Source organism: Artemia sp. Qi Xiang Cuo, chromosome 2 (assembly GCF_049724085.1).
Source record: "Artemia sp. Qi Xiang Cuo chromosome 2, ASM4972408v1, whole genome shotgun sequence".
Lineage (NCBI taxonomy): Eukaryota > Metazoa > Arthropoda > Branchiopoda > Anostraca > Artemiidae > Artemia > Artemia sp. Qi Xiang Cuo.
The window spans coordinates 43,617,351-43,643,675 of NC_142795.1; the positions used below are offsets into that span (position 1 = coordinate 43,617,351).

General features: G+C 37.0%; 1 protein-coding gene across 1 annotated transcript in view; it reads right to left on the minus strand.

The window, feature by feature from the left end:
- Nucleotides 1–25,559, minus strand: part of LOC148955259 (ADP-ribosylation factor-like protein 13B) — an 87,508-nt gene extending 61,949 nt beyond the window's left edge. The window contains exons 1-3 of the mRNA XM_089106787.1: nt 25,487–25,559; nt 13,086–13,259; nt 12,943–12,990 (exon numbers count right to left, since the gene is read on the minus strand). Coding sequence (XP_088962913.1) covers nt 12,943–12,990; nt 13,086–13,259; nt 25,487–25,559 — 295 coding nt within the window. The remainder of the gene's footprint in view (nt 1–12,942; nt 12,991–13,085; nt 13,260–25,486) is intronic.
- Nucleotides 25,560–26,325: the final 766 nt, after the last annotated feature.

The following is a 26,325-nucleotide window of genomic DNA, read 5'->3' on the forward strand; positions in this document are numbered from 1 at the left end:
AAAACTTACACACACACACACTCACAAAACTTACACACACACACACGAAAACTTACACACACACGCCAAAACTTACACACACAAAAACTTACACAAACACACACAAACTCACACACACACACACGAAAACTTACACACACACGCACAAAACTTACACACACACACACACACACGCCAAAACTTACACACACACGCAAAACCTACACACACACACACACAAAACTTACACACACACACACACATGAAAACTCAAACACACGCCAAAACTTACACACACACAGCACACACACACAAAAACTTACACATGAACACAAAAACTCACACACACACGCACAAAAACTTACACACACACACACACACTCACAAAACTTACACACACACACACGAAAACTTACACACACACGCCAAAAACTTACACACACAAAAACTTACACATACACACGAAAACTTACACACACACACAGAAAACTTACACACACACTACAAAACTAACAAACACACACACACACACGCCAAAACTAACACACACACGCCAAAACTCACACACACACACACACAAAACTTACACAAACACACACACGAAAACTCACACACACACGCCAAAACTTACACACACACAAAAAAATACACACACACACACAAAAACTTACACATGAACACAAAAAAAACTCACACACACACAAAAAAACTTACACACACACACACACACACACACACACAAAACTTACACACACACACACTAAAACTCACACACACACGCCAAAACATACACACACAAAAACTTACACACACACACCAAAAAAAACAAACAAAAACAAAAAAACACACACACACAAAAAACTCCACACACACAAAAACTTACACACACAAACTTACACACACACACACACACACACACACACAAACTTACACACACACACACATAAACTTACTTCCACACACAAAAGCTTAGACACACAAAAACTTACACACACACACACAAAAACTTAGACCCACACGCAAAAACTTACATGCACACAAAAACTCTACATGCACACAAAAACTTACACACACACAAAAACTTACACACACGCACACAAAACTTACACACACACACAAAAACTTACACACACACACACACACATGAAAACTTACACACACACGCACAAAACTTACACACACACGCCAAAACTTACACACACACACACACACAAACACACACACACACACACAAAAACTTACACATGCACACACGAAAACTTACATGCACACACAAAAACCTACATGCACACACAAACTTACACACACACACACACAAAAACTTACACACACACACACACGAAAACTCACACACACACACCAAACTTACACACACAAAAACTTACACACACACACACACACACAAAAACTTACACACGAACACAAACAAAAACACACACACACGCACACAAAACTTGCACACACACACACACACACAAACTTACACACACACACACGAAAATCTACACACACACGCCAAAACTTACACGCACACAAAAACTTACACACACACACACACACACACACACAAAAAAAAACTTACACATGCACACGAAAACTTACATGCACACGAAAACTTACATGCACACAAAAACTTACATGCACACAAAAACTTACATGCACACAAAAACTTGCACACACAAACACACGAAAACTCACACACACACGCCAAAACTTACACACACACACAAAACTACACACACACACACACACACACAAAACTTACACACGAACACAAAAACTACACACACACACGCACAAAAATTACACACACACACACACAAAACTTACACACACACACGAAAACTTACACACACACACAAAACTTACACACACAAAAACTTACACATGCACACGAAAACTTACACACACACACACACAAAACTACACACACACGCCAAAACTTACACACACATACACACACACGCAAAACTTACACACACACGCCAAAACTACACACACACACACACAAACTACACACACACACACACAAAACTTACACATGCACACGAAAACTTACATGCACACAAAACTTACATGCACACAAACATACACACACACACACACACACAAAACTTACACACACACATACACACTAAAACACACACACACACGAAAAAACTTACACACACACAAAAACTTACACACACACACACACAAAAACTTACACATGAACACAAAAAAAACTCACACACACACGCACAAAAACTTGCACACACAAACACACACACACAAAACTTACACACACACACACGAAAACATACAAACACACGCCAAAAATTAAACACACAAAAACATACACACACACACACACAAAAACACTTACACATGCACACGAAAACAAACAAGCACACAAAAACAAACCAGCACACACAAACTGACACCCACACACACACACACACAAACTTACACACACACACACACGAAAACTCACACACACACGCTAAAACTTACACACACACAAAAACTTACACACACACACACACACACAAAAACTTACACATGAACACAAAAAACTCACACACATGCACACAAACACACACACACACACACACTCACAAACTTACACACACACACACGAAAACTTACACACACACGCCAAAACTTACACACACAAAAACTTACACATGCACACACGAAAACTTACACACACACACACACGAAAACTTACACACACACGCCAAAACTTACACACACACAAACACACACACACACACACACAAAAACTTACACACACACACACACACAAAAACTTAGACATGCACACGAAAACTTACATGCACACAAAAACTTACATACACACAAAAACTTACACACACACACACACACACACACAAACACACACACACACACACACACGAAAACTCACACACACACATCAAAACTTACACAAACACAAAAACTTACACACACACACACAAATACACAAAAACTTACACACACACACACGAAAACTTACACAGACAATACAAAAATTAAAAACACACAAACTTACACACACACACACACACACACAAACTTACACACACACACACAAAAAACTAAAACACACAAAAACTTACACACACACACACACACACAAACTAACACAAAATTACAAAAAAAAAAAAAAAAAATACAAAATCTGAGACACACAAAAAATTACACAAACACCCAAAAACTTACACCCAAACGCAAAAACTTACATGCACACAAAAACTTACTTGCACACAAAAACTTACACACACATAAAAACTTACACACACGCACAAAAACTTACACACACACAAAAACTTACACACACACACACGAAAACTTACACACACACGCCAAAACTTACTCACACATACGAAAACTTACACACACACACACACACACAAAAAAACTTACACCCACATACAAAAACTTACATGCACACAAAAACTTACATGCACACAAAAACTTACACACACACACAAAAACTAACACACACGCACAATAACTTACACACACACACAAAAACTTACACAAACACACAATAAAACTTACACACACACTACAAAACTTACACACACAAGATATTAGACACACAAAAAATTAAACACACACACACACAAAAACTTACACCCACACTCAAAAACTTACACACACACACACAAAAACTAACACACACAAAAACTTACACACACACACTCACAAAAAAACAAACACACACACACAAAAACATAAACACACACACACAAAAACTTACACACACACACGAACACAGACGCACACACAAAAACTTACACACACGCACACAAAACTTACACACACACACAAAAACTTACACACACACACACACACGAAAACTTACGCACACACACAAAAACTTACACACACACACACAAAAACTTACACATGCACACAAAAACTCTATATGTTGATCCATTCAAACTGAACTATTCATGTACAGAAGTTTCTATTTGTATCCTTATTCTCTACATATCTAGTAGGAGCAAATAAAAATAGCAGAAACAAATTTAGTGTATGTTTACAATATAAAACTCATTATGCATATCAAAAATGGGATTAGTCCACCAGCCTGAATGGTGGAAATCCACTAGCTCAATATTGGGGTCTCAGTCCACCAGCCTGAATGGTGGAAATTCAGTAGCTCAGAATTAGGGTCTTAGTCCACCAGTCTGAATGGTGGAAATTCATTAGCTCAGAATTGGGGTCTTAGTCCACCAGCGTGAAGGGTTGAAATTCACATTAGACGAGGTTACGTGCGCACACGCACAGAGAGAGAGACGACTAACACACAGGGACAACACACACAAAGAGACGACACCTAACCTTTTCCGGCGAGTATGGTTAGGTTAGGTTAGGCTAGATTAAGTTAGGTTAGGTTAAGTTAGGTTAGGTTAGCCCACGTACGCTTAACTTAGGTTAGCTTAGGTTAGGTGAGAGACAGGCAAAAAGTTAGGTGTATGATTAGGTTAGGTTAGGTTAGATTAAGTTAGGTTAGGTTAAGTTAGGTTAGGCTAGGTTAGCCTACGTACGCGCGCGTACGTAGGCTAACCTAGCCTAACGTCAAAAACCCTTTTTTAGCTCAGATTTTATAGAAATAGTTTTATTTTTCGATCCAAAAATTGACTAAAGTTTCAGATTCGAACCAAAAAATTGTATTTTCCATAATTTTCTTACAAAAACTAGAGTTTACGGCAAAAAACCCTTATTAGCTTAGATTTTATAGAAATAATTTATTTTTCGATCCATAACTGGACTTAATTTTCACCTATGAGCTAACGAATTGTATTTTCCATAATTTTCTTACAAAAAACTAGAGTTTACGGCCAAAAACTCTTAAGTTTTTGTGTGTGTGTGTAAGTTTTTGTGCGTGTGTGTAAGTTTTTGTGTGTGCGTATGTTTTCGTGTGTGTGTGTAAGTTTTTGTGTGTGTGTGTGTAAGTTTTTGCGTGTGTGTGTAATTTTTTGTGTGTGTGTGTGTGTGTGTGTAAGTTTTTGTGTGTGTGTGTGTGTGTGTGTGTAAGTTTTTGTGTGTGTGTGTTATTTATTGTGTGTGTGTGTGTGTGTTAGTTGTTGTGTGTGTAAGATTTTGTGTGTGTAAGTTTTGACGTGTGTGTGTAAGTTTTCGTGTGTGTGTGTATATGTTTTTGTGCGCATGTAAGTTTTCGTGTGCATGTGTAAGTTTTTGTGTGTGTGTGTAAGTTTTTTGTGTGTGTGTGTAATTTTTTGCGTGTGTGAGTAAGTTTTCGTGTGTGTGTGTGTAAGTTTTTGTGTGTGTGTTTAAGTTTTTGTGAGGGTGCGTTAATGTTTATGTGTTTGTTATTTTTTGTGTGCTTGTTATTTTTTTTGTGAATGATTTTTTTTGCGTGTGTCTGTTAGTTTGTGTGTGTGTGTGTAAGTTTTTGTGTGTCTAAGATATTGATTGTGTATATAAGTTTTTTTTGTGTTTTTGTTATTTTGTGTGTGTGTGTTTGTGTGTGTTTTTGTGTGTGTGTGTGTGTTTTAGTTTTTTTGTGTTTGTATTTTTTTTTTTTGTGTTTGTTTAAGTTTTTGTGTTTGTTTTTTTTTTTGTGTTTTTTTTTTGGCATGTGTGTTTTTGTTTTAGTGTTTGTGTGTGTTAGTTTTGTGTGTGTGTGTGTGTGTGTATTTTTTTGTGCGTTTGTATTTTTGTTTTTTTTGTGTTCAGTTTTAAGTTTTTTTGTATATGTGTGTGTGTGTGTAATTTTTTTTGTGTGTTTAATTTTTTTCGTGTTTATGTTTGTTTTCGTGTGTGTGTGTGTGTGTGTGTGTAAGTTGTGTGTGTGTGTGTGTAACTTTTTGTGTGTATGTAAGTTTTTGTGTGCATGTAAGTTTTCGTGTGCATGTGCAAGTTTTGTGTGTGTGTGTGTGTAAGTTGTGTGTGTGTGTGTGTGTGTAAGTTTTGGGGTGTGTTTGTAAGTTTTCGTGTGTGTGTGTGTAAGTTTTCGTATGGATGTTTAAGTTTGTGTGTGTGTATTTTATTTCGTGTGTGTGTAAGTTTTCGTGTGTGTGTGTGTATTGTTTGTTAGTGTTTGTTTTTTTAATTTAGATTGCTTTTTTTTTTGAGTTTTTTTTTGTGTTCATGTGTAAGTGTTTGTGTGTGTGTGTGTGTAAGTTTTTGTGTGTGTGTAAGTTTTGGCGTGTGTGTGTCAGTTTTCGTGTGTGTGTGTGTGTAAGTTTTTGTGTGCATGTAAGTTTTTGTGTGCATGTAAGTTTTTGTGTGCATGTAAGTTTTTGTGTGCATGTGTAAGTTTTTTTGTGTGTGTGTGTGTGTGTGTAAGTTTTTGTGTGTGTAAGTTTAGTCGTGTGTGTGTAAGTTTTCGTGTGTGTGTGTGTTTTTTGTGTGTGTGGGTGTGTGTGTGCAATTTTTTGTGAGTGTGTGTGTGAGTTTTTTTTGTGTTCATGTGTAAGTTTTTGTGTGTGTGTGAGTTTTGGCGTGTGTGTGAGTTTTCGTGTATGTGTGTGTGTAAGTTTTGTGTGTGTGTTTGTGTAAGTTTTTTTGTTAATGTAATTTTTTGTGTGCATGTCAGTTTTAGTGTGCATGTGTAAGTTTTTGTGTTTGTGTGTGTTTTTGTTTTGTGTGTGTGTGTGTGTGTAATTTGTTGTGTGTGTGTAAGATTTGGCGTGTGTGTGTAAGTTTTCGTGTGTGTGTGTGTGTCAGTTTTGTGTTTGTGTGTGTAAGTTTGTGTGTGTGTGTGTAAGTTTTTGTGTGAATGTAAGTTTTTTTGTGAATGTAATTTTTAGTGTGCATTTGTTAGTTTTTTTGTTTGTGTGTGGTTTATTTTTTGTGTGTGTGTGTGTGTAAGTTTGGGTGTGTGTGTGTAAGTTTTGACGTGTGTGTGTTTGTTTTAATGTGTGTGTGTGTGTGTGTAAGTTTTTGTGCGTGTGTGTAAGTTTTTGTGTGTGTATAAGTTTTTGTGTGTGTGCAAGTTTGTGTGTGCATGTCAGTTTTTGTGTGAATGTAAGTTTTTGCGTGTGGGTCTTAGTTTTTGTGTGTGTGTGTGTGTGTGTAATCTTTTGTGTGTCTAACCTTTTGTATGTGTATTTAATTTTTTTTTGTGTGTGTGTAATTATTTTTGTGTTTGTGTTTGTGTTTTAGTTTTTTTGTGTTTCAGTTTTTTTGTGTGGGTGTGTGTATCATTTTGTGTGTGTGTGTGTGTGTGTGTGTGTAAGTTTTTGTGTGTGTAAGTTTTGGCGTGTGTGTGTTTTTTTTGGTATGTGTGTTTGTTTGTTTTGTGTGTGTGTGTGTGTGTGTGTGTGTGTGTGTGTGTGTGTGTGTGTGAGTTTTTTTTGTGTTCATGTGTAAGTTTTTGTGTGTGTGTGTGTGTGTAATTTTTTGTGTGTGTGTAAGTTTTGGAGTGTGTGTTTAAGTTTTCGTGTGTGTGTGTGTGTAAGTTTTGTGTGTGTGTGTGTGTGTAAGTTTTGGCGTGTGTGTGTAAGTTTTCGTGTGTATGTGTAAGTTTTTGTGTGTGTAAGTTTTGGCTTGTGTGTGTAAGTTTTCGTGTGTGTGTGTGTAAGTTTTGTGAGTGTGTGTGTGTGTAAGTTTTTGTGCGTGTGTGTGTGAGTTTTTTGTGTGTTCATGTGTAAGTTTTTGTGTGTGTGTGTGTGTGTGTGTAAGTTTTTGTGTGTGTGTCAGTTTTGGCGTGTGTGTGTCAGTTTTCGTGTGTGTGTGTGTGTAAGTTTTTGTGTGCATGTAAGTTTTTGTGTGCATGTAAGTTTTTGTGTGCATGTTAGTTTTGTCGTGTGGGTGTTAGTTTTTGTGTTTTTGTGTGTAAGTTTTCGTATGTTTGTGTTAGTTTTTGTGTGTGTATGTTTTGGGGTGTGTGTGTTAGTTTTGGTGTGTGTGTGTGTAAGTTTTGTGAGTGTGTGTGTGTGTAAGTTTTTGTGCGTGTGTGTGTGAGTTTTTTTATGTTCATGTGTAAGTTTTTGTGTGTGTGTGTGTGTGTGTGTAAGTTTTTGTGTGTGTAAGTTTTGGGGTGTGTGTGTGTGTTTTAGTGTGTATGTGTGTGTAAGTTTTTGTGTGCATGTAATTTTTTGTGTGAATGTTAGTTTTTGTGTGCTTGTAAGGTTTAGTGTGCATGTGTTAGTTTTTTTGTGTGTGTGTGTGTGTTAGTTTTTGTGTGTGTAAGTTTTGGAGTGTGTGTGTAAGTTTTCGTGTGTGTGTGTGTATGTTTTGTGTGTGTGTGTGTGTGTGCAAGTTTTTGTGCGTGTGTGTGTGAGTTTTTTTTGTGTTCATGTTTAAGTTTTTGTGTGTGTTTGTGTGTTTAATTTTTTGTGTGTTTGTAAGTTTTGGCGTGTGTGTTTGTTTTTTATTGTGTGTGTGTGTGTTTAAGTTTTGTGTGTGTGTCTGTGTGTGTAAGTTTTTGTGATCATGTAAGATTTTGTGTGCATTTTAGTTTTTGTGTGCTTGTGTTTGTTTTTGTGTGTGTGTTTGTGTAAGTTTTTGTGTGTGTGTGTGTGTGTGTAAGTTTTTGCGTTTGTTTGTAATTTTTTGAGTGTATGTGTGAGTTTTAGTGTTTGTGTGTGTGTAAGTTTTTGTGTGTGTGTGTAAGTTTTTGTGCGTGTTTTTAAGTTTTTGTGTGTGTGTAAGTTTTTGTGTGCATGTTAGTTTTTTTGTGCACGTAAGTTTTTGCGTGTGGGTCTAAATTTTTGTGTGCTTGTGTGTAAGTTTTTGCGTGTCTATGCTTTTGTCTGTGGATGTAAGTGTTTTGTGTGTGTGTGTAAGTTTGTGTGTGTGTGTGTGTGTGTATGTTTTTGTGTGTGTAAGTTTTTTTTGTTTGTGTTTGTATATGTTTGTGTGTGTGTGTGTGTGTGTGTAAGTTTGTGTGTGTGTAAGTTTTTTAGGGTGTGTTTAATTTTTATTTTGTGTGTGTTTAAGTTTTGTGTGTGTGTGTTTGTGTGTATGTTTTTTTGTTTTTGTTTGATTTTTTTGTGTTTTCTTGTGTATGTTTTTTGTGTGTTTGTTTGTGTGTTTAAGTTTTTGTGTGTGTGTTATTTTTTGCGTGTGTGTGTGTGTTTTCTTGTGTGTGTGTGTTTAATTTTTGTGTGTGTGTGTGTGTAAGTTTTTGTGTGCATGTAAGTTTCTGTCTGCATGTAAGTTTTCGTGTGCATGTGTAAGTTTTTGTGTGTGTGTGTGTGTGTAAGTTTTTGTGTGTGTTTGTAAGTTTTTGAGTGTGTGTTTTAGTTTTCGTGTGTGTGTGTTATTTTTTGTGTGTGTGTGTAAGTTTGTGTGTGTGTGTAAGTTTTTGCGTGTGTGTAAGTTTTTGTGTGCATGTATGGGGACCGGGGGAGGACCTTTGGGGCCCAGGGAGGGCGTTTGGGGATCCGGGGGCCCTTGAGGATTGAGTGGTCTTTTGGGAGCCCGGGGGACCTTTGGGGGCCGGGGGAGGGCCTTTGGGAACCCTGTGGACCTTTGGGGACGGGGGGTGGACGTTTGGGGGCCCGGGGGACCCTTGGGGGCCGGTTGGCCCTTTGGGAGCCCGGGGGACCTTTGAGGACCAGGGGAGGGCCTTTGGGGGTCTGAGGAGGGCGTTTGGGGGATAACATTTCGAAATTTTTACTTTTTAGTTTACTTTTTTGCGGCGCATCCCTGCGGCGCATCCTGCGGCGCTTTCCTGCGGTGACCCCCTGCGGCGAATTCCCTGCGGCGCTTTCCTGACCCGCATCCCTGCGGCGCATCCCTGCGGCGCATCCCTGCGGCGCTTTCCTGGCCCACGGCGCATCCCGGTGGCACTTGTCTGGCCCGGGGGACCTTTGGGGACCGGGGGAGGGCCTTTGGGGCACAGGGAGGGCCTTTGGGGGGTGGGGGGGGCTTTGGGGGCCCGGGGGGACATTTGGGGACCGGTGGAGGGCCTTTGGGACCCCGTTGGTCCTTTGAGGACCGGGGGCTTCCTTCGGGGGGCCGGGGATGGCCTTTGGGGGTCTGGGTGGGCCTTTGGGGGCGCCGCTGGCCCTTTGGGAGCTTGGGGGCCTTTGAGGACCGGGGGCTTCCTTCGGGGTTGGGGTAGGAGGATTGGAACCCTTTGGGGTTGGGTTAGAGGACCTCACAACACTGTTCAAATGAAACTTGTGTATTATAACGACCACAGAGTTTCACCATTAAATTCACTTCTAAAATATCTTCAAAAATCATGTTTTAAAATGTCTCTTACCGTTTCACCGAAATAATTCCATAACCTGTCTAAAACGGTTTTGCCCAAATAATCCCTAAACGTAATTCAGCGTGTTCCTTTTGTTTTTGGCATCTCTGCGCTAATGCATTTCAAATTAATAAAAAACCTGATTTCCGCGCTAAAACAATTCATCGCTAAGATGTTTCTTGGAGAATTGTTTCCATGGCCTTTGGCTATTAATATCCTTTGGAGTTCGACCAAAAGAGTTGTTTCCGAGGCAAAGACATTAATGACTTGGATCTATTCCTGGAGAATCGTTTCTAGGCGAAAATTTTTAAAGTCTGACAGATGATGTCATTGGTTGATTGATCTGTAAAGAAAGGGGAAATTAATTTGTTGTTTCTAAGGGGAATTATTGATTCACGATAGGTGCATTGAGGTCGACAGCACAGGTGTTTGACATTCGCTGAGAGCGTGCACTTACAACAACAACAACAAATAAATTGACCTTGGAAAAAGAGGTCATTGACTCCATTAACCACGTGTTCTCCCTAATGACTCTATGCCCATATTTGGTGTGGGCGTGGGAGTTATAGGGTCATTTCTACTTACATCAAGTTTATCAAAAAGGCGCATCAGAAACATCTTGGAAGTGGCTGAAGATACACAGTTGAAACTTTCAGGGTATGTTGAGGGGATATTGATAAGTGGTCAGGGGCAGCCAGCCGCCTCCCACGCACTCCTTAGCTGCCCTCCCAAAAATAAATTTGGTCAAAATTTTGAAACAACCATCTGGCTCAATATGGTCTAAAGGCACAAATAAATATGCCTCTGGGGACGAGATATTATTACGTATATGAGGGGGGTTGCTCTCTCCTCCTTACCTCACTCTTTAAGCTAAAGTTTAACTTTTTGCTCCATTTTTTAAGAATAATCCCTAAAACACAAGGGTCATAAAATTAAAATACTAAGCTTTTTTAAAACTTCAAAAAAAATTAGCGTAAAGAGCAAGGTATGGAGGATGGGGAACCTCCCTCATATAGGTAATCATTTCAGTTCATTTAAAGTTTATATGTTGCTCCTTACTTTCAGTTGAAAAATTGGTTATTTTTTTATTTCTAATCGTTTTTTAAATAGTACCGGGAAATCCAGCTCCCCTTAATGGGAAATTCCCTTCCAAGATACTTCCACATACCCTCCCCCCCGACAGAAAACATCCCCCTGAAAAATATCCGTATACATCACAATAGACTATACCATGTGTGAACAATGGGCTAAGTTCATAGCTTGCACCCTTCCCCCGGGGGCTCTGGAGGTCGAATCATCCTCAAAGACATAGTTATTAAATCTTTCGGCTATGCTGAAAAAATGGCTATCTCAAAATTTGGGTTAGACGACTTTGGGAAAAAAGGGGTATGGAAGGGGGGCTAACTGACCTGCAATATTTTTGGTTACTAAATAAGAGCACTAGAACTTTTAATTTCCAATCAAATGAGCCCTCTCCCGATCTTCTAGGATCCCTGGTTCAATACGATCACCCTTGCTTCTGGCAAAAAATGTAAAATTTCCCTTTTTTGTGTATAGGAGCTTGAAACCTCTAAATTAGGGTTCTCGGAATATTCTGAATGTTATGGTGTGATTTTCATTAAGATCACTTGACGCTTTGGGGGTGTTTCCCTCCCCCTCTTCAAAAATTGGGCGAATTTTCTCAGGCTCGTAACTTTTGATGGGCAACATTAAACTTGATTATAGCCTAAATGTTCACATGTCTATAATCTGGTTGTTCGATACATGTTTTGAAAAACCAATGAAATTAGTTTCCTTTCATAGGCACATCCTTAATCTACAATTAACAATTTGGTTATCACCACCTTTTCGCTACAATGAGAATATTCACATTATTTAAAACCAATTGCTTCCAGAACTGAGCAAAACTGAAAAATTTGAATAGAGAAAATATATATTTATTGTTCTGATTTTTGTTGATTCCAAGGGTAAAGAAGCCGAGGGTAAAGAAAAAAAATCCCCGAGTTTAAGTACGAAAATCTTTCCAAAAAGTGTCTTTTCGGTCTTAATAAAAACAATAGATTTGGAATCAAACCGAGTAAGCAAAACTTTTCAAGGAGGATTGTCCCTTGATGGCAATGCAAAACAATTTCTCAGATTAATCTAGAAAGCATACTCTATCTTTGATAACAAAAAAAGGCATATTTCGAATCAATGAAGCCCGAGGAATTATTCAGGCTATATTCTTTTGACAGAGAAATTGCTTAAGGATTGTTCAGGGCACCCGGCTGACTGACCGTATTTCAAACAATAGGCTTTACGAAAAATGTGGTTCAATACCACTCTCTAGGGCTATAATGAAAAAGAGTTTGAGGTGGCTAGGCCACGTTGTGCGGATGAAGGATGACAGATTGCCGAAGATTGTTCTTTTCGGCCAACCGTCTAGGGCTAAACGGAAAGCAGGTCGTCCTCGCCTGGATTGGGAGGACGTCATAAGAAAGATTTAAAGGAAATGGGAACTTCATGGGAGGGTGTAAAAAGGGAGGCATTGAGTAGATTGGGATGGAGGAGGAGCTTGCGTAGCTGTGTTGGCCCTAGGCGGCTTGGTGCTGTGGTGAGTTTTTAGTAGTAGTAGTAGTAGTAGTATTTATTTTTTGGAGCAGAAAGTATAAAATTTCTTGCAAAATAGTCATCAGTTAATTTTACTCATAGAAAAACTACAATCCTAAAGGCATCTGTGTACTACTACTGCCACATCTGTATACCTCGCTGACTGGGATGATTAGAGTACACTAAGCATAATATTAAAAGAAACTTACCGCCTGATAAAGCCTTGGCAACCGTTGTCTTCCCAGCGTTATCCAAACCTAGAATTAAAACTGTTATTTGTCTTCGGAAAATTGAAGTTCAAGTAAACTACAATTGTGCGGACAATAAACCTTTTATTTAAGTTGCAACTCACCCTTTATTGCCAAGAGTAGTTTGGCAATTTCCCATCCCCATTTACAATCACTGACTGATCTACACCAAACCAAGGAATGTGGATCAAATAATATTGCTATGGCAACAAGAAAACAACAAAAAGGAAGAGCAACATCGGACGTTCTCAAATGCAAGGTGTTATAACCACTTGACGCTATTGAAACATAAAGTAACTTCACAAGATTAAGGCAAAACCTTCAGTGTGTTATAATTTTAACTTTGAGTATCTATTAAACATTCCAGAGGCCTAAAGCTAACTCTAAAGAATTAAGAGTTAAAACACTTTAAATGATGAAAAGCCCTCTCCTGAACAGGAGATTTGGTCATAGTTAAGATGCGTCTATATGTCTCTTCCTCACGCAGTAAAACCAGCGAAGTAAACAAATAATCAATTGACACGTGCCTCGTTGAGTTGGATCAATCCCGACTTTCGCAGACGTTGATTAGATTTAGTTGTCAGCAAGTTTCCACTAGTTAATACCAGGGCCAAAATTTCATCATAGTTATGGGAGGGGGGAGCCAAAGTTGAAGTCGATTTTCTCAAATCAAATAAAAATGACCAAAAGAAAAATGGGCCATATCATGGTTGCAGCGGTAGCTGTAACGTAGTAAAGAGCGAACCACAGCCCATAGTAACGTAAAATAAAAAAAAAACGTCTAGAGAAAAACTAGTGAAAAAATTTCCATCTGACTCTGATTCACGAATGTTACATCGTTAAAAGACCGAATATCTATGGTTTTGGTGATGATATGACCCTCCATAAACCCTGGGAAAGGGCTGTATGCTGTATCGGAATCGGACGTATCGTCACGCGAATCGGTATGGACATATTATTGTTGTGCGTATTGATATTTGGCAGGAATCAGGCGTGCATTTTTTCACGGGAATCACTGGGCGTTTTTTTTTTCGATCATGGTTTTCCAATATCTCCAACGTTTTCAATGGCTTCCCAATATTTGAAAACAAATTTGTCCAAGACTTTCATAAGGAATGGCACCAGATCAAATTAAAGTGTACCATTGGACTTAGCATGGTCGAAAAGTATGTATAATGGGATCCAGGGGAAGGAGGATCAAGGGGAGACCCGGGGTCCCCCCCAAGATTTTTTGGCGCCCCCAATCCTTTTTTTTCTCTTTAAAAAAACTTGTCAATTTAGTCAATTATTGGCACCCAGGTTGCAATATCCCCCCACACACCAAGATTTTGCTCTAGATCCGGCTTCGTACAAAAACACTTAGTGGATTTATCGCGAATAACTTAATGTCAGTGCACATCTTACGAAATGTCAGCGCACATCTCACGCAATGACAGCGCCATTCTTACGTAATGGTAGCGCACATGTTACATAATGACAGCGCCATGAAGAGGAATTTTATTAAGGCATTTTAAGTTGTATCTCAAGATATTTTTCTTTAAGAGGTTTCAAGGCGTTTTTTTCCTTTCAAGGACTTTTTTTTCCTTCAAAGCGTTTTTTTTCTTCTTTCAATTCATTTCTTTTTTCTTTCTTTCAAGGCGTTTTTTTCTTTAATTCATATGTAAGTGGGAATGTTTATGGAGAATGTATTCCCGCGCGAACCGTTTCTTCAGACACCATGAGGGAATCATCCACGTTTAATTGAGGAGGACAAATACACAGGTTCTTACATAATACTTTAGTTATCTTTCAGTACATTTATTCTCAAATTATTATTATATTCTAATGATTTTTGTCCTTGTTAGGGTTCGAAAGATCAATTTCCATTCAATAGAACAACGCTCAGACGCCAGGACCAGCAGGCTATTCTCAATATTCTGTTCTGGCTAATACATTCTAAAAATAACCTATTGCATGCGAAGTGAATACCCATGTTTCGCTTACTAGAATGATGATACCGTGTTCCCTTCAGCTACGATAATTGACACACAGAGGGGAAATTCTATTTCTAAAAATTATAGTTTCCAAGGCAAATGTGTAATTAGAGTAATTCTGAAAATAAGTTCAATGCATGCGAAGTAATCGTCAAACTATAAATTCGCATTCTTTTTATTATTTTTTTTTTTTTTTTAGATGTGCTATAATTATTTCAAGTTACTGCTTGCAAGGCAAATGTGTAATTAGAAAAATTCTGAAAATACAGTGTTTGTGAGACAATACTATGCAAATGGGAAAGACAAAACGGGGAAAAACCAGACATGGGATAAAATATTTAAAAAAACATGTCTAAATTAAAAGGAAGGTATGGGTCCTAGCAGAAAATTCCAGGGGGACGGGGCTGATATTAAAGGTAAATTTTTAGGCTCTATTTTATTATTTTGATGGCTTTTAATGAAAATATCTCGTTTCTTTGGGCCCAGACTATACTCCCTTGTTGTACTAGAACCTATGCTAGAATTTATGCTATACTAGAACCTCGCTATTAAAAAAGTTACTCCTTTTTTTATAGATTGATACTGATTGTTCTCTTTAATATATTTTCAGACATTTCTTGTTAGGGATTACGCATTCAACCTGCTGGTTCAAGTTTTTCCCAGCCAAGCCTATCATAAAAACCTCTAAAACATACCAGGCCACTACGGCATAAAACGCCTGCGCCCTGCCATCCACGTGCCACAACCCCCTCCCCCCCCAGGACATTTTCAACCTTTCTCTCTAAAATAAAAATTTATAAATTAAAAATTACCATTGTTTTTATTTGAACAGCGGGACTTGGCATTTTATAGCTAGAGCGTGATACTTCAAGCAATTCACGTAACAGTGGCACACTATTACTGCACCGCGGCACCCTTATATCATATCATCACCCCCCCCCTTCCTAGTACATTTTCAGACATTTCTTGTTAAAAAATTCTGCATTCAATCTGGTGATTCCAGTGGTCACAAGCCAAGCCTATCATAATAACCACCAAAACACCCTCAGACGACCACGACATTAAACGACATTAACGTCTCCTCCCATCCACATGGAACCTTCCTCGGATCTCCCCTAGGACAATTTCAACCTTAATCTCTCAAAAATAAATGTTTGAGACATTGTTCTCTTCAATATATTTTCAGACATTTCTTGTGCAAAATTACGCATTCAACCTGTTGATTCAAGTTTTCACTAGCCAAGCCTATCATACGAACCTCTAAAACATATCGCGCCACTACGGCATAACACGCCTTCCCTCTGCCAACCAGGTAGCAAACCCTCCCCCCCCCCTAGGACATTTTCAATCTTTCTCTCTAACAAAAATTGTAAACTAAAATTAACAAGTTTTCATTTGAACAGCAGGACTCGGCATTTCATTGTTAGAACTGATACTCTAAGCAACTCACGCCACAATGCCACACTACTACTGCTCCAAGGCACCCTTACACCACGTCATCCCCCCTAGGACATTTTCATACATTTCTTGTTAGAAATTACCCATTCAATCTGGTGATTCAAGTTTTCCCAAGCTAAGCCTACCATAATAACCTCCAAAATATCTACAAGCCACAACGACATATTACGCCTGCCCCCTGCCATCCACATGACACACCCCCTCATAAACCCCACTCCTCCCCGAAGAAAATTTTCGAACTTTTTTCTCTCAAAAAACTGTAAACTAAAAAATGACATTTGTTTTTATTTGAACAGTGGGACTCGGCTTTTCATTACTAGATTGCGATGTTACAAGGTAATTCCAAGCATTTTACACTGTAAGTTTGACACAAGTTACCCTCTAGCAGGCATTATCGCACAAATTGCATTTTTTGGGGCATTTTTCAGAAAAAAATATTGGCTTACACTAGAATTGATCGTTTAAACTTAATGAAAAAACCACCATCAGCGTTTCTTCTGATGAATCCTAACAAAAAAAGGCCAGTGTGGCACAATATACCACCCCCGACAACACCCTCTGGGGGAAAATTATCACGCGTATGGATTTCTTAGCCTTTTTCTCTTAAAAATTAATTTTTTAATTTAAAATGGCCATTGGTTTTCAATTGGACAACGGAAACTTGCTATTTTCTTGCGATGTTCCCTGGTAATTCCAAGCCTGTGACACTGATTGGTTGAAACATGGAACCCTCTAACAGGCATTATCGCACATATGAGATTCTTAGGAAGCATTTTTACAGCAAATTATTCATTTACACAAGAATTGATAGTTTACACTTAACGAACAAACCCTCATTAACGTAACTTCTTATGAATTTTAACAAGTGAGGCCAGCGTGGCACAATGTACCACCCCTGACAACACCTTCTGGGGGCAAATTATCACATATATGGATTTTCAACCTTTTTCTCTCAAAAATTAATTTTGTAAACTAAAAAATGACCATTGGTTTTATTTGAACAGCGGAAACTTGCCATTTTAATGCTAGATTACGATACTCCAAGGCTATTAACGCCACAGAGGATTTAGAACATTTATTGAATGAGCTTAATCCTTTTTCTACTGGTTTTATAATAAATTACAGTATGATGGCACCCTGCAACATCCATCATCAACATTTTAAGCGTTTTCAAACGTTTGAATACCCCCAATGGGTGCATTTTTTATTGCCATTTTTCTTCGATAATTCCCAACCTGACCCACACTATTACTGCTCTACGGGACCCTCCGACATCACATCATCACCTCGTGGACATTTACAGACATTCCTTGTTGTAAAAACTTGAATCCAGTGATTCAAGTTTTCACGAGCCTACCCTTTTCATGATGCTTCTCAAAACATCTCATACCACCGTGTCATTAAGTGCTTGTCCTCCCCCCCCCCCGTGACACCTATGTGGCATCCCTCATCATCTCTAGAGCAATTTCAGCTATTTCCTCTGCAAATATACCAGTTTACACTACAATCAATCGCTTATGTGGAGTAGTTTTTTGACAGAGTTACAGCCTTATGGACCGAGGTCTGAGAGTTTTACGATATTTTAGTATCTTTTTTATATTTATCCTGGGGTTTAATAGATCCAGGGAATAAAAATTCAACTTCGAGACCAGAGTGGCACTGGAATACCGTTTTCACAAACAGCAAGGGAGCAATTTTGACTAGGGGTATGCTAGTAATTGAGGATTTTAAGCAATTATTTACCATATTTTAACATTTGTGTCATATTTTTAATAAAAACAAAAAAAATTTTTTAAGCACGAAAAACGGGTTTTAATTTTCTAACAAGCAGTGAACTACAAAACAATTAATTATGCACAAAAGCTCCGAATATTTCGGCCCCACATCCGGGAGCCTTTCTCAACGGAAAAAAAAATAAATAAATAAAGCAAAAAAAAAACAACTTAAATTACATTACAATAAAACATACTAAACACATAAAGAGAACAAAAGCAAAAACGAAAGAAAAATATAAATAAATAAGAACAAAACTCACATATTAATTAAACACTTCCATGCACTGAATGTCTTTCAACTGGCCTCCTCTCAGTATATAAATTGAAATATATTAAATAAACACTTCCATGTACTGAATGTCTATATTGATTCTACTCGCCTCCTCCCATTATATAAATTTAAATCTATCAAAAATGAAGAATATATTTATACTTAGACCAAAACATTAAAAGGTCATCTAACCCCCCGGTCCATAACCATTAATTAAATTTCACAGGTTCATCAACCATTTTATGAATTATAAATTGAATGGATTAGTTGACCTTTTCAATTTAAATATTATTAAAATCAGTATTGGTTGAATATCTTGCCTGCATTTTAATTAAACTATTATAAATTGAATTGATCCCAAATTCCCCATCATCTCTATTGATGCTAGTACCCTCATATATTATCTTTTTTATTTCTATAATTTCCCTGAAGCTTTGTAAAAGTCCTACAGACGTATCTACTATTTTTTTTTGATCAAATAAAATACTGTGATGAGGAAAATTATAAAGATGTTCTGCAACCGCTGACTCAAACGTTTCTGGTGTTTTGTTTTGTTTTAGAGCGTAATCTATTGCATTCTTGTGTTGTTCTAGCCTATTTTCTAAAGTTTGTTGCGTTCTACCCACATAAAATTTTCCACAAGAACATGGAATTTTGTATACTCCTTTTGCAAATTTCTCGGTATCTTGTCTTTCCCTTTATTTAACAACGAGCTTATATTATGTCCTGATTTAAATGCTGTATTTATATTATGTTTTTTTAATTCTCTTCTTAATTTTTGTGATAAAATTGGTACAAAAGGCAAAGTTATGTAATTTTTTTCTTGATTTGACACATCTTCTTCTAATATTTTTGTCTCCGTCAACTTTTTTTTCCTCTTTTCAATTATTTGAGAAATCATTTTTTCCGGAGAGCCATTACCTATTAGAATATCATTAATAAAAATTAGTTCATTTCTTATGTATCCTGGTGATGCTAATTTTAATACCCTATCCACTAAAGAAATAACCACACCCTTTTTTACTTGGATCGGGTGATTTGATGTGAAAGACAAATAACGGTTGTTACTAGTCGGTTTACGGTAAATTGAAAATGCTAGTTCATTATTATTTCTATGGATCAAAATATCTAGAAACTGTAACTTATTCTCTGTTTCATTTTCAATTGTAAAAATTAACTCTCCTCCCAAATTATTTAAATGTTCCAAGAAACCTTCAATTTCTGATTCCCCGTAATTCCAAATAATTAAAATATAATCCATATATCTGCCCCAAAATTTAGTTTTTAAAAAATATGTTTCTATAGCTAAATTTTCAACATACTCTACATAAATGTTTGCTAACAACGGACTTAAAGGCCCTCCCATTGCTAAACCCCTGATTTGATGGTAAAAATTATCTCTAAACTTGAAATAGTTAGTATATCTGCTAGTTATTTTGACTAAATTTAATATAGTTTCCAGTTCAATTCCGAAGGTAATTCTTCTATCTCATTTTTTCGTTCCTCAAGTTTTTTGGATAAAATACTAAACGATTTATCAAAAGGAATATACGTATACATGGATTTTATATCGAAACTGAACAATCTAGATTCTTCTGATATTTCTACACTTATAAGTTTGTCTTTTAAAAATTTCGAGTTTTTTATATACGAATATAAAAAACTCGAAATTTTTAAAAGACAAACTTATAAGTGTAGAAATATCAGAAGAATCTAGATTGTTCAGTTTCGATATAAAATCCATGTATACATATATTCCTTTTGATAAATCGTTTAGTATTTTATCCAAAAAACTTGAGGAACGAAAAAATGAGATAGAAGAATTACCTTCGGGAATTGAACTGGAAACTATATTAAATTTAGTCAAAATAACTAGCAGATATACTAATTATTTCAAGTTTAGAGATAATTTTTACCATCAAATTAGAGGTTTAGCAATGGGAGGGCCTTTAAGTCAGTTGTTATAAAACATTTATGTAGAGTATGTTGAAAATTTAGCTATTGAAACATATTTTTTAAAACCTAAATTTTGGGGAAGATATATGGATGATATTTTAGTTATTTGGAATTACGGGGAATCAGAAATTTAATGTTTCTTTGAACATTTAAATAATTTGGGAGGAGAGTTAATTTTTACAATTGAAAAGGAAACAGAGAATAAGTTACCGTTTCTAGATATTTTGATCCATAGAAATAATAATGAACTAGCATTTTCAATTTACCGTAAACCGACTAGTAACAACCGTTATTTGTCTTTCACATCAAATCACCCGATCCAAGTAAAAAGGGTGTGGTTATTTCTTTAGTGGATAGGGTATTAAAATTAGCATCACCAGGATACATAAGAAATGAACTAATTTTTATTAAGGATATTCTAATAGGTAATGGCTATCCGGAAAAAATGATTTCTCAAATAATTGAAAAGAGGAAAAAAAGTTGACGGAGCCAAAAATATTAGAAGAAGATGGGTCAAATCAAGAAACAAATTACATAACTTTGCCTTTTGTACCAATTTTATCACAAAAATTAAGAAGAGAATTAAAAAAACATAATATAAATACAGCATTTAAATCAGGACATAATATAAGCTCGTTGTTAAATAAAGGGAAAGACAAGATACCGAGAAATTTGAAAAAGGGAGTATACAAAATTCCATGTTCTTGTGGAAAATTATATGTGGGTAGAACGCAACAAATTTTAGAAAATAGGCTAGAACAACACAAGAATGCAATAGATTACGCTCTAAAACAAAACAAAACACCAGAAACGTTTGAGTCAGCGGTTGCAGAACATCTTTATAATTTTCCTCATCACAGTATTTTATTTGATCAAACAAAAATAGTAGGTACGTCTGTAGGACTTTTACAAAGCTTCAGGGAAATTATAGAAATAAAAAGATAATATATGGGGGTACTAGTATCAATAGAGATGAAGGGGAATTTGGGATCAATTCAATTTATAATAGTTTAATTAAAATGCAGGCAAGATATTCAACCAATACTGATTTTAATAATATTTAAATTGAAAAGGTCAACTAATCCATTCAATTTATAATTCATAACATGGTTGATGAACTTGTGAAATTTAATTAAGGGTTATGGACCGGGGGGTTAGTTGACCTTTTAATGTTTTGGTCTAAGTATAAATATATTCTTCATTTTGATAGATTTCAATTTATATATTGGGAGGAGGCGAGTAGAATCAATATAGATATTCAGTACATGGAAGTGTTTATTTAATATATTTCCATTTATATACTGAGAGGAGGCCAGTTGAAAGACAGTCAGTGCATGGAAGTGTTTAATTAATCTGTGAGTTTTGTTCTTATTTATTTATATTTTTCTTTCGTTTTTGATTTTTGTTCTCTTTATGTGTTTAGTATGTTTTATTGTAATGTAATTTAAGTTGTTTTTTTTTTTGATTTATTTATTTATTTTTTTTTTACGTTGATAAATGCTACCGGATTTTGGGCCGAAATATTCGGAGCTTTTGTGCATAATTAATTGTTTTGTAGTTCACTGCTTGTTAGAAAATTAAAACCCGTTTTTCGTGTTTAAAAATTTTTTTTTGTTTTTAATGGAAAAGCAGTGTGGTCTAAGAAAATATTTTTAATATTTTCTAGAGCTTATGGGCCAAGGTTTGAGAATTTTAAGAGATTATTTCCCATATTTTAATATTTTTTCAATAGCTTTCATTATTTTCTGAGGGGTTTAATAGATCCAAGGCATGAAAAATTCAACCTCGAGAGCAGAGTGGCACAATGTAACTACCTAACGGCACCTCCTCATGCACATTATCGTTCCTAAGAAATTTTTCAAACATTTTCATGTTAAAAACCATGCTTTGAATCCACTGTTTCGTGATTTCGCAAGCCAACCCACCGTGATGCCATGCTTTTCTTAATACTAACAAAAGAATTTCTTAATGCTAACAAATTTTTCTTAGAAGCAACAAGTTTTTCTTTATAATAAAAAACACTATGCACATTTTTCTTTGAGTTTCATCATTGTCTTTTATATTATATTTTGAGCTATCTCTGTAGAGATAGTCCTCTTTTCTCTGTCTCTTCTTTCGAACTTCCTCTTCCTTTTCTGTCGTATCAAACCTCGTTTTATGAGTCCTTACTTGTACCCTGTATAAATTTATCTCTATAACAATCAAGATTCTTTTCCTCATTTCCTCCAGATTTTTTTCGTCTATTCTAGAGTCTACACTGTCTAAACATGTAGTAGGTTCATGAGAGTGCTCAAAATCATGATAATGTTCTTTACATATAGAACAGCTTTTTGTGCGACAAGCTTTTTGTGTAGCTTACCGCTGTCGGTATTAATAAATAAATAAACAGTTGCAATAAAAGGATATTTCTAACTCAATTTGTTCATCCATTCTAGCGCACTGCAGACTTTTTCAAACTGTTTTGAAATTTGTCTGGGGTTACATTGGATATTGTGACGTCAGTGGGCATGTCCTAGAAATCCTATGGAAAAGGGTATACATATGTAGTAGAAAAACAAAGGGGGTGTGTCACCTAGCCTTTGAACTCTTGCCAAGGGCGGGAATCTTTCCTGGGGTGGGAATGTCACCTAGAAAAAGGGATGCCGTGAGGTCAGAGGGCATGTCACAGGAATTATATGGGAAAAGAAATATGTATGTTGTAAAAAAAAAAAAAAAAGGAATTGTGTCATCTAACCATGCTAAGGACTGGAATTTTGACAGGTGTGACGTCCGAGGGCTTCGTTTAAATTCCAACGTTATTTTTCCTATCCATGCGTTTGAGATCCAGTTCTGATTTTCCTGTGGGTACCGAGGCGTCAGTCGGTTTCAGAAAAATCTTGCCGAAAAACATGGCTGCGCTTGAATCCTATAGGAAAAGGGATGAGGCTCCAATTGAAAGATGGGGTGGGATGCGCTTGACATCCAATGTTATTTTCCCTATGGCTGCCATGACGTCAGAGGGCATGTCACGGGAATTCTATGTGAAAAAAGAGGGCATATCTTAAAAAAAACAAGGGGATGTGTCACCTAACCGTGCCAAGGACGGGCATTTCATCTAGAAACAGGGCATGCACTTGGAATCTTGCGAGCTATCCGCTAGAAACAGGGATGTAGTGATGTCAGATGTCATGCGCTTGAATTCTATGGGAAAAAGGAGGACATGTGCTTGAACCCCAAAGCTATTTTCCCTATTTAAATTTCCCTATCTGTCTTCTTGAAAGCAGTGATGGGATTCTACTGATTTTTAGCAAGAAATTTTCTGAAAATGTCCTAAGGAAAGGATGGGGATTTGATGTATGCGTGCCTCGGAGCAGTAATAATGTGGCACTGTGGCGCGAATTGCTTTGAGTATCATGTTCTAGCAATGAAATGCCGAGTCCTGCAGTTCAAATAAACACAATGGTAATTTTTAGTTTACAAAATTTATTTTTGAGAGGAAAAATTTGAAAATGTTCCGGGGAGTAATGAGAGGGATGTGTCACGTGGATGACAGGGGACAGGCGTGTAATGTTGTGATGGTCTGGGGGTGTTTTGGAGGTTATTATGATAGACTTGGCTTCTGAAAACTTGAATTACCAGATTGAATGCATAATTTTTAACAAGAAATGTCTGAGAATGTCCTAGGGGAGGGGGGGATGATGTGATGTAAGGGTGCTACGGAGCAGTAATAGTGTGGCACTGTGGCTTTAACTGCTTGGAATATTACTTTCTAGCAATGAAATGCCAAATCCCGCTGTTCAAATAAAACAAGGGCCATTTTTAGTTTGCAAAATTTGTTTTTGAGAGAAAAATGTTGTAAATGTCTTAGAGGAGGATGTCAAGTGGATAGCAAGGGGCAGGCGTGTAATGCCATAGTGGTGTGATGTTTTAGAGGTTGTTATGATAGGCTTGGCTTGTGAAAACTTGAATTACCAGATTGAATGCGTAATTTTTAACAAGAAATGTGTGAAAATATATTGAAGAGAACGATCTGTATCAATCTATTAAAAAGGAGTAATTTTGTTACTAGCAAGGTTTTAGTATAGTATAGATTCTAGTATAGTGAGGCGGAATAATCGGGGCGTAAAGAAACGAGATGTTTTCATTAAAAGCCCCCAAAACGATAAAATAAAGTCTAAACATCTATCTCTAACATCAATGCTGTCCCCCCTGGAATTGTTTACTAAGACCCATACCTTTCTTTTAATTTACGCCAAGTTTATGTCAGGTTTTTCATGTTTTGTATCTTTCCATTTGTATAGTCTTTGTGTAGTCCAACTAACGCTGTATTTTCAGAATTTCTCTAATTACGTGTTTGCCTTAGAAACAATAATTTCTAGAAACAGATTTCCCCCTCTGCGCGTCAATTATCATAGCTGTAGAAAACACGCTATCATCATTCTAGTAAAAGAAACATGGAAATTCTCCTCGCATGAAATAGGCTATTTCTAGAATGTATTAGCCAGAACAGAATACTAGAAATAGCCCACAGGTCCTGGCGTCTGAGGCGTTGTTCTATTGGATGGACATTGATCTTTCCAGTCCTAACGAGAACCAAAATCATTAGAACATAAGATTCCTTTGAGAAAAAATTCACTGAAAGAAAAATAAAGAATTACATAACAACCCACGTATATGTCCATATCAATTAAAAGAGGGGGATTCCCTCATGGAGTCTGAAGAAATGGTTCGCGTGAGAACACATCATACATAAACATTCCCACTTACATAAAAATTTAAGAAAAAAGAAGCCTTGAAAGAAAGAAAAAAGAAACGCGTTGACAAAAACGTCTTGAAGGAAAAAAGAAAAAAAATGCCTTGAAAGAAAAAAACACCTTGAAACCTTTTAAAGAAAAATGTCTTAAAAAACGTCTTGAAATGCCTTAATCAAATTCCTATGCATGGCGCTATCATTATGTAACATGTGAGCTGTCATCACGTAAGATGTGCGATGTCATTACGTAACGTGCGCTGACATTACGTAAGATGTGGGCTGCTATTAAGTTATTCCCAACAAATCCACTAAGTCACGTATGAGTTCCATCTCCGATTACTAAACACCCCCTTTGACGTAACACTTGTTGAGTCACGCACGATTGCTTCATCCTCTATTACATAGGTTAACATTGTCGTAACACCTGGTCATGAAAACAGGACATGCGCTTGAAACAGGTATGCGCCTGAGACCAGGATACGCTTGAAACTGGGATACGCCTTAAACCGGGGACCGCTTCAATCCATGGTTGCTTGTATTCGGGAGTACTGACCGCTTCAGTCTGGAACCGTCCCACCACTTCCTTCATCCCAAGCAATTAAAGTCCCTTTTACTTTTATAGCGTAGCGGTTTGTTTACCCTTAACTAAAAGCGCTAGTCGCTTGAGACAAAGGAAAAAATCTGATATGGAATCTTGGATACAGTTTATAATGGTTGCAGCAGTACCTTAAATCGGCTTAAGCCCTTCGGTGTAGACTTGAGAAGATAAGTGATCCCCGTCCTGCACTGGTATCCGGGATCATTGCTTTTCCTGAGGCCAAAATAATTTTAATGATTAAAAGAACATGAAAATTGGAACTTGGAATGTTACGACGTTATACAATGACTACCGTGTCGACATTTTGACAGACAAATTCAGACGATTCCAACTGGATTTATTAGAAGTTTCAGAAACTCATAGCCTAAAATAGGGATATATGGTATCCTAGCGTAGGTAAATTTGGTGTAAGAAAAGAAAACAGCAATGGATACAGACAGAACCTGGCGTCGCGCCGATGAGGGAAGACCAGCGGTGGCGGGGGAAAACAGCGCGGATTTATTAGAAGTTTCAGAAACTCATAGCCTATCCCGGGGTAGGAAGCATGGAATTAGGTGATATAGAATTTGTTTACTCAGGCA